Below are 13,363 nucleotides of genomic sequence, written 5' to 3'. Positions count from 1 at the left end.
CCCAAGCAATGGCTCTCTCTGAACTTTCTGGCCTCAAGTCCTGGAAGGGGTTGACGGGAGAACCCAGGGACTGTTTGGACAAAAAAGAGACTAACAGCAGCCACTGAGCTGACTCCTGCAGATGGGGGCAGCGGTGCTGAGGGCCGAGCAGGGTCCCCACCATGAGACAACAGCAGAGTCCAAGGAGCAGGCCACATGGTTTTGGAGGGAGACCTAGGAGATCTGTTTCTTCCAGAGCAGCCACGGGCCTCACGGTTTCCATTCCATGACCTGGGTCAACCAAGGCAAAGCTTACTCCAGGGCTGTTGTGCACCCTAAACAGGCTGAGCTGCTCTGGGACGTGGGGTGTCGGGGGTCTGATGTCTGTGAGGCTGTAAAGGCAAGCCTCTGCCTCTCCAATTCCTCCTGTCTGCGGAATGCAGTGCGCATCTTGCTAAGAACAGCAGCTTCTTTGGTCTGGGTATCTTGGAGTCAAGGAGTCAAAGGTCAGCCAAGATTGCTGGTGCCTGGGGTTGGCAGCACAGGGACAACAGGGAGAAGGGAGGCCCCTAGAGGCCTCTGATGAAAATCCAATACAGTGGAGTTGCTGGCTCCTGCAGCAGGCTGCAGAGCAGGCAGCATTCCCGCAGGTGGCACAGCTCCTATCCCAAGCACACAATTTCCTCTAGTTTTGGGGACTCTGCAGAATTAACCTCTGGCAAACTTCACCAAATCCCACAGCCTGAAACACAGCTCTGTTGGCCTACAGAGCATGGCTTCAGTTAGTGGGACTAGGCTGAGCCTGGCCTCCTGGCTAAGGCTTCCTTCCCCCTGCAAGTGCCTGAGAGGCGAAAGAAGCCCCCACACCAGATGTCACACTATCGACCCATTTACTTTCTCCTAGACCAAAAGTTACACACAAACCTGGATGTGGGTTACTGACAACTCCACAGCCCAATCCTCCCTAAGCCACTTGGCTGAGCACAACCAAGGAATGCCTACACAACCACATGACCAGAGGCTCCATTACTCCTGGGGAAACTGGCAGCATCAAGAACCGTCACCACCACCACAAAAATCCACAAAACATCATCAGAGAAAATGAGACTCAGACAACGGCAACATGAAGTCATTTCTGTTGCCAAGTCCAGATCGGTGTCTAACCACTACTCCTTCCACCCCTGGTGGGCTGTGAGCCTTGGAAAGGAGCATAACGAGATGTGGCTAATGGGTTGGAAGGCACAGGCCAGGTGGCTGAAGGGGTCTGGGTATCGGCCCCACGCCATCCCTGCCCAGCAACCCTGGGAGCATCAGGGTGCCGGCTCTTTGCTCTAAGATGAGCTAAGCAGGGCCTGCACTGATATGGTCTCCACAAGGTCCCAGATGCTACAAGGAGGTCCAAGGTCTCCTTCAAACTGCCAGTCACCCCCGGCAGTGGAAAAACACAATCTCACAGGGGACTCATCCCTGTAAGTTTGGCAACAGCAGGCTAAAGAGCCCTTTTATATCAGTTGGCAGGATGACTTCCTACAGGGAGCAGGCCGAGAGGATGGAAGAAGGGACTCGATTAAGAAAATCTGCTTCCACAGATTGTCCCTGCTGCCTCTGCAGGGAAGCCTCTGAGGGGGGTCAGCCCCGTCCAGGACTCCACCTGCCATTCTGTGAGATCTGAGCCCTCCCCAGGGCTCGGCACAGTCCCTTCACCTTCCCCTGCCTTCTCAAAGCCAATCATTCCAGTCAACTCAGAAGGGGAACTGGCTAAGATTTCCCACATCCTCCTCCTCCTGCTCTACCAAGGAAAGTCAGTGCCTGCTTTCAGAAGGAAACAATTTACTGTACCAATATGTGTTTATCTGGCACTGTCCTTGGATTCTAATTTTGAGGAATGATCTGGATTCAGTTTTTCATTAGAGACCGAACATCCTTGTATATTTGGAACGTGAAAGATATTTAAAATATTTATATATATATAATATATATATACTTTTATTATTCACCCGTTAACTCCATAATATGCCAATCACGAGCTAGCTTTCAGCAGTTACATTCCCTTGATCACGGCTGCATACAAATGTCATAAATTGGAAAACAGGGAGACCAGAGACACGGCCAGAGGTGACATCACGCAGCCTACGCCATTGCAATACAATTGTCAAGTTCATTGGCGGTTTGGTAAAGCCTGTTCAGTTCTGTTCCCTTTGCCAGGGACTCTCACGTTTGTGAAAATTGGACCAACAAGTGGTGGGGTTCCATTTCCTGGTTTGAATTCTCAGTGGCTTTATCCAGAATCTCACCGGCAACTGGTTACTGTAACACCAGCCCAACCTAGGAGAGCCAATGGGGAGAGGGAGAGTTGAGCTGACAGCTGTCTAAAGATTCTCACTTCCCCACCCGGTCCCAGAGTTCCAAATGACTGAATCCCACAGTGCCACTAGGCTGTGTGAGCAGTCACGGCGAGCTGGGGCTCTCGCTCAACCTCCACAAGAGGCTTAAACGTCTATCAGATCCTTCAAGGAAAGCAACTGCCAGCATCCTGAGGAACACTGGTCACAAGGCCTCCCTCCAGCTCATCTGTCAGTTAACGCTGGCAACATCCATAGCCCTGGGCTGCCCTTGGGAGCTGGTAGAGGAAGGGCTGAGGAAGGATCATGCTGGAATGAGGGCAGCAGCCCAGCAGAGGAAAAACTCCTCGGATCCTCAGACTCTAACCTTCCTGGCTAACCATGGGCCACTTGACTGGCACAGTTTCCTGAGACTGTCCTGAATGCCCTGCCCCTAGCCAGCTGAGGTGGCTCACTTGGTGGGAAGAGAAGCCGGAGACAACCTTCCTGCTTCTGGGCAGCTCTGAGGCCTGTCCCCCCTGCCACCCTCACACCGGATGCTGAAAGGGGAACAATGACCCTGCTAGTCTGGCCACCAGAGGGAGGGGACCTTACAAGGGCCCAAACACCACTTAACAAGGGCCCAGACTGATGCTGGATCCCAGACCTATGGCCCTATTTCTGCTGGAGACACCAACTCCCTAATCCAGGTGGCTGTGTGGGGGCCCTGGTGGATGCTGCCCATGGCACATACGTACCTTCTCTGCCCCCATGCTGGGGCACTTCCAATTATAAAGATAATACTGCAGGTTGCCGTCCCCTATGCCAAACTTGAGCTTCTCCAGGAAGGTTTTGTTCTCCATGAGATCCAGTGCATTGAACACGTCAAACCCTTTCTGCGTGGCGGCAGGGAGAAACAAGAACAGGTCAAGCAAGGTAAATGCTGCCTCACCTTCTGCCCTTTTCTATTACATCAAAACCATCGCAAAGCAGCCATGAGAGCAATCTTCCTTTAGAAGTTCTGGCTGTCTCCATGTTAATTCAAACTCCAGCCAGCGCCCTGCTCTCCAGTGGCGGTTCTCACGACACTCTGAGGACCACCCTACCTGGCCTCTCCTCAGTGTCCAGGTCACTGCAATTAACAACTGTTCTTTGTTAAGCCTCTCTGAAACACTCCAGTAATTTCCACAGTCCTCTTTGGAGACCAAGCCCTGAACCCCTTCCCCTGAGGAACTGGCTTCTATCAGCTACTTGGCGTCTGCACTGCTCCCTTACTCCCCAGACACCCCAACTCCTAGGCCTTTGGTGTGCACCCTGTGACTTTATGGCACCTCATAAGCTGCTTTGAGACTGCGACAAAGACAGTTCCCAAATCTCACCAACTCGGTGAGAAGCTCTCACAGGGCAGGGACTGGACTATCCATCATTTGGCCGGCCCACGGTGGGCTGGGCCCAGTACCGGCAGAACCCATGATGAAGAACTGAGTGACGATGACCTCACCGGGTGTAAAAGAAGGCCGGGCCCCTCCCCTTGTGCTGTACAGTTAGCCACTCCAATGACTCACCACGACAGAGACCAATCTCCCCATTCCCATGCTGGAGAAGTTGTAAGGAGAACCCCTCTACTCCCCGAGCAGGCCTGGCTATTCAGCCTCCTCGGCAGCGCCTCCTGAGAGAACGAAACTCACTGAAATAAATCAGGAGTTCCATGCCTTCCCTTGCTCCTGCCTAGTTTTGAGCTGCTGGGCCCCTTCCAAAGCAGAGCAGGAGGGCGAGGAGGGCTCAAAGCCCCCAACCTGGGGGCAGCTACTCCCATGAGCTGTGCTCACCACTGCTCCACCGCCTCTTCCCCACAGATCTCCAGACCCTCCGGGCTGCTCCTCACCATTTTGGCGAGAACAAGGGCGTCGCTCATAAGATCTAGAAGAGGGGTCTGGGTGTGAACGTTGTAGAAAGAATAAGCAGCCTTTAGACTCTTGTGAGTTGGATGGTTCATGATGGTGGAGGGAAGCGTATAAAAGCTCAGGAAATCTGTCACCTCACCGTTTGCATTCTGAAGGGAAAACAATAAAAAGAGGCAATGTCACGTGTGCACGGGGATCCTGCAGTCTGGGAACAAAGTTTCCTATTGCTCCCACATCACCCTTAGGCAGCTCTGCCCCTCTGGATGAATGGATGGAAACCGAAACAGGATATGCAGGGAGGAGAAAATACATTGGCCACGGGCACTTGAGGACAGAGCCAGGAGGAAAATCCAAGCCGGACTGTGGGCTGAACCTGCCGAGCTCTCGTTTTCTGCCTGCCAGGGCTCTCTTGCGGCTCACATTCCCCCAGACTGTGTCCTCAATGCCGGGCCAGCACTACCTCAAGCAGGGAGAAGCAGGGAATGGAAGTCTCACCTGACGAGGAGGGGCTCAGTGCTCTTTACTCTGTGTTACCAACAGGGACTGGGGGTGGGGAGGGGAGAGGAAGGGGCAAGAAGGGCTCATGCCAAGTCCAGAGGGTATCATTTTAGCAAGCACAAGCTACAACTTCCTGTCTCTAGGGAGGACCAAGCATGGACGTCAAGAAGTCCAGGGTGCCAACACTCCTGTCAATTGGTTCTTCAGTCACCAAGCCTGGGAAACCTAGCGACTTAAGGAGGATGCCTCTCTGCGAATGGGTCAGAGGCCCAGAGCAGCCCTCTCCACTCACCTCTACCACAAAAGTGTCGATGATATTCTCCTGGGGGTAGAACCAGTGCTCCACTTCCTCCTGGCTCATGACTGGCGTGAGGTGGAACTGCTTCAGGTACCTAGTGAGAAGCTGGTGCACTACTGGAATGTCCTTTTTTTCCATTGGTCGCAGCCCAGCTGTCTTGGGAGTCTGGAGGGCAGAGACGAGACAGCATCAGATGTGCTGACCATGAGCATCTTGGCTCCCTCTCAGGTCCTACAGGCACCAAAAACTTCACGTTGTCTCCTTTCCTACCTCAACCCTGGATCTATCCACCCAGGCCCTCAAGAGAGAATCCTTGGTCACCCTTGGCAACTCCCTCTCACCCACTGTCCATATCCACTCAGGCACAAGTCCTGCCTCTTCAGTGTCTTTGGCCCTTTCCCTCCTAGTTAAGGCTCTCTGTCGTCCTTGGCTAGGGCTGTTGCTTCAATCTCTTATCCACATGGCCCAAGCTGCCTTCCTAGGAAAACACAACCCATCATGCGCCTCCCTTGTTCCAAACTCTCTGCCACAGAACACAAGACCTTCTACGCTCTGGACCAGTTGGCTCTTCTGACTGTGCCTTCTGTCCCTCTAGCCCAGTGGCTCTCAACGGGGGCAATTTTGCCTCCCCCCACCCCGAGGACATCTAACAAAACTTGGGAGACATTTCTGGTTGTCACAGCTAGGAGGAGGCATGCTACTGGCATCTAGTGGGTACAAGCCAGGGATGCTGCTAAACATCCTATAACGCCCAGGACAACCCCCTAAAACAAAGAATTACCCAGCCCAAAATGTTAATGGTGCCGTAATGGAGAGAAAAACCCTGACTACTCCATGAATGTTCTGGGGAAGGCCCAGCCCAGTACTACTCCTGGGCCTCAGCAAAGCCTTTCTTGGCCCCTTTCCTCCAAGCCCTCACAACCTTCTCCCACTGAACTGCAGCTGATCTCTTCCTACACTGGTCTCTTTCCCATAGATGTAGAGCACTTCACAGACAGGTTCCCAGCCATTGGCATTGGGGAACCCCAGGACCCAGGAGAGTCTGCACTGGATGCCCACTTCGTCTGTCCACTCGGACACCACTGCCATCAGTAATGCCCCCAGCAGGACACTGCTGAAAGTTAAATTCAGGAGCACCGAACCCCTGGGATTTAATTTCAAACCAGAATCCCACTCCACAGCTGCTTTTTCTTAAAAAATGCTTCAGCAGAACGAAGCCATGTGATGCTCTAGAGTAAATACTGGGGCTGACAGGACATCCCCAAAGGCTCAATACACAAAGGTGGGGTCAGCAAATCTGAAGAGAGGGTGGACTTACAGTGTATATACCACAGTCGTTGCCTGATACAGAGTGGGAACTGCTTTGAAAACAACAGTTCCAGGACCTCTAGCTGCCAAAGTTCCTTGCTAATGCTGACGCCTCTAGGGAACGCTTACTGACCTCATTTCTACGTGGCAGCTCCCACAACAACACCTCAAATCCTAGACTGAGAAAGCAGCCAGGCTGGGGTTCTCACCCGCGGGTGGGGAGATCCAGAGACATTCTTCTGGCTGCTACACCACTTAAGAACACTCTCTGTCTGCCTATAACTTGGGGCAAATCTGTCATAATAACAGAAAGGAGAAGACACCCATCACGGCCCCCCAAATCTGGTTCTTTGGGCAGTGTCTAACTGCGCTGCAGCGGTCTTTCAAAACGGGACACTAATGACCCCAATCCAGTGGTGGATTAGCCCAATTCCAGGGCGATTAATCCAGTTTCATGGCAGACGAGTCCAGGTGGGCAGCCCTCTGATCAGCAGGCACCCGATAACTGTGCTGACACCGATAACTGTGCTGACACCGACCACAAGAGCCCTGAGTGAAGAGAAGCGATTTTAAGATCCATGAGGACCCTGAACCAGGCACAACTGGAGAACAAGGAGCATTTGTTTTGTTGGGAAACTAAGCAAACTGGGACCCAGAATAGAAAACCAGCTCACTCCAGGTTGCCCAGTCCTTCAATGGCAAAACCTGGATGGAGGGAACTGGAGTTAGAAATCTGGGCTTCCGTCACCAGCTCAGGTTACCCCTCCATCACCTGACTGGGCAGAGGGAGCAGGAGACACTCTACAGCTCAGTGACACTGGGCTCTGGGGTGTGCCATAGTGCAATGAGTGGGTTCATCTATTTATGCGTCACTCAGGCTAAAATTACACAAAACAGGTAATCCAAGCTTATCAACAAATGACGGAGACGCTAACTCAGGTGCAGGCACAGGAGAACTGAGAAAGTCAAATTAAAACAAAACTCTTGCTGTAGATAACAGAAAGAACAGAAACGGAAAGTCTCGGAATCCGGAAACATCAGGTTGGGTCACTTTTCTGCCTCCCCCTCCCCCCACCCAAAGCCTTGCTCCTTTCCTCTGAGGACCAGGCTCTCCTCAGCCTCTCTCTTGCCCCTGCCCATCGCCCGAGAGCACCACTGGCCTCTGGTAGTCGGTAGAGCTTCATGGTACGCTGCATGGTCATATTTCTGCTCAGGTGGGAGAACTTCACCTCAATCAGCTTCCGTGGGTTTAGGGACCGATGCCAGTACCTGTGGGGACACAAATGTCCTGTCCTCAGAGGATTCTGGCAAGTTCCATTAAGAGGATGATGGGATGGAGATCTCCAGATGGCCAGCAGGTGGCGTGAGAGACACGTGGCCCCACTTGAGCCAGTGGCGTCTCCCCGCTCCCCAACCTCCCGCTAGTGAATGCAGAGCTGCCACAGCTCTTCCTATATTTTCTGTCTCAATTTCAAAAGCCACTCATCTGTTACAGTAGTTGTCTGGGAAGAGCAATCCTCACTCCTGGAATCAAGTGAATAGAAGACTTATAGTTCTCTGACTGTTCATCCTTGTCCTCCCTCCTCTATGCATTTGCCTGGTGCTTTGACTTCTGAAGTTCTTGAGGCAGAGACTGTTCAATTGTTTCAAACAACTTTCGGAGGCAGAAGTTGTCCTTGGGTCACAGAGGGATCAGACATGCTCTCTTTGACCCAGACAATATTCAAAACAAAATTGAGCCAACCATTTAAAACTTTCGGATATTTACTGTAAAAATCCAGATTTGGGCTCATCTTTAAAAACTAAAACAAAACCCCAGCAGACTGACACCCCTCACCTCCTATTTCCAAATAGCAGGAATCAGCAGGAGCTGAGAATGGCTAACCCCTTTGGACAGGGCACGCCCTTTCCAGTCTGCCATTCCTACAACCTCCCTCTCCCCACCTCCATGCTCCCTACCTGGCTCCTGCAGGCACCCAGCACCCATCTTATCAGACACTAGAGAAGCAAGATGCTCTCGGGCACGCACTGAGCTGAGGGGCAGAGCTGTGACTCACAGTGACACAACTCAACTAGAGCAGGCACGCCAGTATTTCTAGGATCTCGCAAGAGATTTTTACCTGCAAGTACCAACAGGCTTTGGTAATACCACCCCGGCAGTGTACACAGCTTGGAAAATGCCCTCCAAGTGAACCCGCCGGGTTATCTCTCGGATCAGGACTGGAGCCACCCTCTTAGAGCGCAGCTTCTTGTGGACACATAGGAAGTTGATCTCCACCATCTTCTTCTCTCTAGAGAGGGGAAAAAAATCCAGTGACAAGGCTTTTAACAGGGAAGGTGATCCCTTCAATGGCGCCACCCCTGGGGGACCAGGGCCTTCAGCACAGGACACATTCTGCCACCGCCTGCGTTCAGGAGTCAGTCCTTGGATTCCCTCCCACTGCTCTGCTGCACCAGGCCGGGAGCCCACTCTCTCAACACAGGCGCTACTTCCAGAGCTAAGTGGGACTCAAGCAAACTCCTTTACTGAAGGCACCACCAGCATCTCCCTGATGAATCCCCAGTAGCAGGCAGGGACCTCACAGAGTAAGTCAAGGGTTCTTCTAGGATTTCAAGGGTTCTGACTCCCACAAGTATCCGTGGCCTATCAGCCCAGAAGGCTGTGGTAGATGGATCTGATGTTTCCAGGGAAAATGAAGAGCAGAGCTTGAAGGCTCTGTGACCATTTGGATGTGAGTCACACTGGCTCCAGTGCCAGTGCCAACACTGAGCTCCTGTTCAGGAAGCACACTGGCACCCAGGGTTGGACCCCTTCCAGCTCAGGCCACAGACAAGAGAAGCAGCAACAACTCAGAGCAAAACAGGTGGTTCCTGTTATGAATTTCTATTCCCAGGACCCGAGATCCCTCCCTTCATGGAACCCTCCCTCTTTCTTTTGTGGAAGGTGTGTGTACCTTTCTTCTTCACCTCCCTCCCAGACCGAGCAGGATGGTGAGGACGTGGCGGGTGAGGGGTGGTGCTGGTGCTTACGTGTCATAGATGTGGATGTTTGCTGGAATGGCACTAATGAACCCAACCAGTTTCCGACTTGAGACCACTCGAACCCCGCAGTGCCACTGGGGGAGCCAGCCAGGTGGCCGGAGAGCCCTAGAGGAGAGACAGGGGCTGTGGCTGCGGCGCTGCTTGCCAGCGGGCTCCACAGCTGGGTCTGGCTCTAACCCCATGCTACCACCTCACTGGGAGTTAACAGCTAAATTCTCTTCAGAGCCAAGCCCTCCTGGACACAAATGGGATGGAGCCGTAGCCCCTTCTTGCTGCTCAGCCCACTTGGCCTACTTACTCACCCAATCCAAAGCTCATACTGAGGAGTTCATGCCCGATCCAATTTCATTGTGCTCACTCACTCTGACAACCAGAGGACTGGCCTCCTTGGCTCCGAGTCCAGTGGGTCCCGTGGTTGGGAGCCGATTGTGGAGCCCCTGGAGCTCTGGTCTCCATCTGCCCTTTGGGTACCATCACTTCCCTCTTTCAGCTTTCTACCCATTCGTCCTTTCCCCCTCCATTTCAGCCTCATGTCTCTACCTTCCTGGATATTAAACGTGACCCAGGAGGGTGGATGGCTCAGCCAGGCAAGGCCATTTTCATACACCTGAGCATGCTCAGGAACTGGATAGAAAACGATCCTCCTTTTCCTTTCAATCTTAGTAGGCGTCATCCCTCCTTCCCTTCTTTATAAAGTCACCATACAACAGATGCTTTTTTCTTCTGGGTACCAATTCCACAAAGGTCTCCCTCATCTAGTCATTCTACCTTAAATAAGGTTTTGATTCTAAGCTCCCCTGGAAGCAAGCCTCCTTCAGACGTAGGAACTCAAAAATTGCACACTAATTTTTCATCAAAGGTTAGCTCTTAGCAGGGATGAAAAATCTGGCACCCTATGGTTGTTCCACTCTATGCCTTGCCCCAGAACCATAAGAAAGCCCTTACAACTCACCACAAAAGAAATTCTGGGGAATAATCAAATCGGAACATGTTGTCATCATCTTCCACATAATTCTCATTCAGGAGGGTGTACAGTTCTTTCAGCTGTAGAGAAAGAAGGAGGTGCCTTGGAGGTATTCTGCAATATACCCGGGGACCAACTCTGGTACCCTGGGGCTCCAAGCTTTTCAGAAAGACAAGGCAAAACACCAAAAATTCTATTTACTCTCACAAACCCTTTGCACCCATGCATGGCAGGGGCTCTTTTGGAGTAAGCACCCTAGTTATAACAGGAAACTGAGCTACCAAGGGGTGGAGGGGTGGACTTAACTACATAAAGTGGCAGACCAAGAATGTCATCCAACTAACCAACCACTCCATCTTTAGGACAAGGGAATGAATGAAGGGATGAACAAGAATGATGAAAGCATGAAAAAAGAGTATCCACTTTGGGGCACTGCAGAGGTTAATTTTCAACCTGCCAGAAAAGCTGAGTTCTATTTATGTGAAGTCTTGGGCAGGCCCCAGAGGCAACAGATGGGGGTCTGCCCCGACCTGCTTGGCTCAGATCTCAAGAGTCCTTGAGGAAGGCTTAAGTAGAAGCTGTCTTGGTATGACTACAGGGCTCACTATGAAAGAGGTGCCAGTGCGCAGCTGTGGCCTGCCCAGGTCTACTCACCACACCCCGGTCCCCCAGGTCCAAGGCGTCCCAGGTGAAGCCCTGGGGCAGGGTGTAGGGCTCCTGGCGGATGTTGTCTTTGTCAGGCTCCACGGGACCGTGAGTGTTCACCACTTCTCCTGGAAGAAGAGCACAGCCATGAGCCTCACCCTGTGACTCCTGGGGGAGGGAAGGGATTCAGCTCAAAAATCAACCACAGCAACCCCTGCTGTCCCTAGGAGCCCTCCATCTGATGAACACTCTGTGCTTGGCAATTACTGACCATCTCTCCAGCTACCCTTGGCCCCTAAATGAGGGCCAATTCACAGCAAAACTTCAGAACAATCACTGGGATCCAAGGTGGTTGGTTTTTTGGAAATCCTTTTAAATCTCCCTTTGGTTACTGAATGACAAACATTTATCTTGACTAATTTGGCTTCCTGCCTCCTGGTTGCCGTAGAGTGCTGTCATGGCCCTGGCCCAGGCCCATCGACCTGGATGGATTTTTAAGAAGCTACAACAGGGCTGCTTTTGTGTCAACAGCAACAACAATGTACTGGGCCTATTCCTCAACCAGATGATGGCATCTAGGCGCCAGGCTCAATCTTGGCCCTGCCAGCCTTAACTTTCAGCAACATGGGCCACTTAACTGCTGCTGCCAACTCAGGCCCTCAGTGTTTAGAGTCCTGACAGCGCCTTTAGGCTGAATCACTGAGTCTACGTAATGCTGCCAGGAAGCTACCCTCTGATACAACATCCCCACCCTGGACAGACCCTCTCCTCTGGGGAGTGTGCAGGGAGTGCCTGGGGGTGTTCAGAAGATACAGCCTCAATTCCCACCCACAGCCAAACTGGACTCATCTGATAAACTTGGACAAATCAATCACTTTATTTTGACCCTTGGATCATTTAGTTTCTATAATTCAGAGTTCATTCATGTTCACACTTAGAAGAATACAATGTTTACTACATTTTGAAAATGGAGTCTTCAAAAGGGACCCACTTAGTACACTGTTTCTAGCAAAGGGCTCTGTACACACTAGGCACTCAATTCATGCTTTTACTGATTTTCAGACTCCTGGCCCAAATACGTCATTCTAATGTGTAACAGGTAGCTCTAGACCCCCAGTAACAGATCCGTGGGGCAGATGCAGTGGAAATGGCTACATCAGCCTATGAGCTGAAGACAACACTGTCAGGACTGATCACCTAACTTTCTTTCACTCAACACTTTTACTGAACACCAACCGTGTGTCAGACATCATGCACTAGGAAAAAGCAGGAAAAAGACAAGGTCCCTGTCCCCACAAGATGTACCATCTTCTGGAGAAATATTCAAGAAATGACACATTACCAATGTGCTAAGGGTCACAAACTGGAAAGTGCAGGCAACAATAGGGACACTCAGCAGGGAAACTTCTGGCTACTTCCTATTTATAATCTGGCTCCCAAACAGGTTTGCTAGGGAGAAGTTATATTTTTCTTTCCTAGTTTAGAAACTGGCCTGTTGATTTAGTCATAAAGTAGCCCTTGTGAATTAGTTTAATATAAGTCAATCTACTTCCAATTCACTGCCATGTATAATTTTTTGAGCCTACAAGGCAGAGGGCCAGACCTTTGGAAAGTACTAAGGATTCCCACTCTAGTCCTGTCTAGGTGCTAGGCAATTTTCCCTGTCTTGTTTTGAATTTATACCTTTTCCAAAATACATTTTTTAACTTCAGAACCTTTTTATTTAATTTTTTTTCCCTAAATGATTTCCATGGACAAGATACTGGTGGTCTTCCACACTGTATTACAATAACCTCAAGGCCAAATCTTTTCAGTCAGGCTGGTTACTACGTCCTGCATGCAACAAGCATTTCCATTCACGCCTTCACGGAATCCTAGAATGTGCCAGTTCTATGGCAGGAGCTGGTGAATGAAATGGACACAGGTCCCCATCATCATGGGCACCAAACAGACAAGCAAGCAGGGACCTGCCACCCAGCATGATGACAGCCCACAACAATGAAGTATGGGGTGCTACAGGACCTGCGGGGGGCAGGGAGGGCATGTCAGGAAAGACCTCTCAGAGGAAATATCTACAACTGCGACCTCAAGAATAATTAGGAATTAGGCGGGGGGTGGACTGCGTGGGACAGGGAGGGCGTGTGCACAGAGGGAACAGTATACGTAAAGGCCTGGAGATGAAGGAGGGGAACTGAAAGTAGGAGATGAGGCTGCAGAGGAAAGCTGGGAACTGTCCTGGAGGGCCTTACGAGCTACTACAGAGGCTGGACTTTACCCTTAGACCCACGGGACATCCTGAACAGGTTTTTAAGGGGTGGAGGAGGGAGGAATGCCATCTTTAGATCTGCATTTTACAAAAAGCACTGAGTAAGTGCTTGTCAAGTGTCAATACTGAGTGAACCTT

General features: G+C 51.3%; 1 protein-coding gene across 1 annotated transcript in view; it reads right to left on the bottom strand.

The window, feature by feature from the left end:
- Positions 1-1,945: 1,945 nt before the first annotated feature.
- Positions 1,946-13,363, bottom strand: part of NMT1 (N-myristoyltransferase 1) — a 29,952-nt gene continuing 18,534 nt past the window's right edge. Inside the window, exons 4-12 of the mRNA XM_004432585.3 lie at positions 10,969-11,087; positions 10,303-10,394; positions 9,339-9,455; positions 8,429-8,599; positions 7,469-7,577; positions 4,995-5,165; positions 4,186-4,353; positions 3,059-3,196; positions 1,946-2,304 (exon numbers count right to left, since the gene is read on the bottom strand). Of these exons, the coding sequence (XP_004432642.1) occupies positions 2,284-2,304; positions 3,059-3,196; positions 4,186-4,353; positions 4,995-5,165; positions 7,469-7,577; positions 8,429-8,599; positions 9,339-9,455; positions 10,303-10,394; positions 10,969-11,087 (1,106 nt within the window). The 3' untranslated portion in view covers positions 1,946-2,283. The remainder of the gene's footprint in view (positions 2,305-3,058; positions 3,197-4,185; positions 4,354-4,994; positions 5,166-7,468; positions 7,578-8,428; positions 8,600-9,338; positions 9,456-10,302; positions 10,395-10,968; positions 11,088-13,363) is intronic.

This window comes from Ceratotherium simum, chromosome 16 (genome assembly GCF_057802395.1).
Source record: "Ceratotherium simum simum isolate JZ-2026a chromosome 16, ASM5780239v1, whole genome shotgun sequence".
Classification (NCBI taxonomy): Eukaryota; Metazoa; Chordata; class Mammalia; order Perissodactyla; family Rhinocerotidae; genus Ceratotherium; species Ceratotherium simum.
Note: the sequence above shows the minus strand (reverse complement) of the source record. Positions and strands in the feature narration are given on the sequence as shown.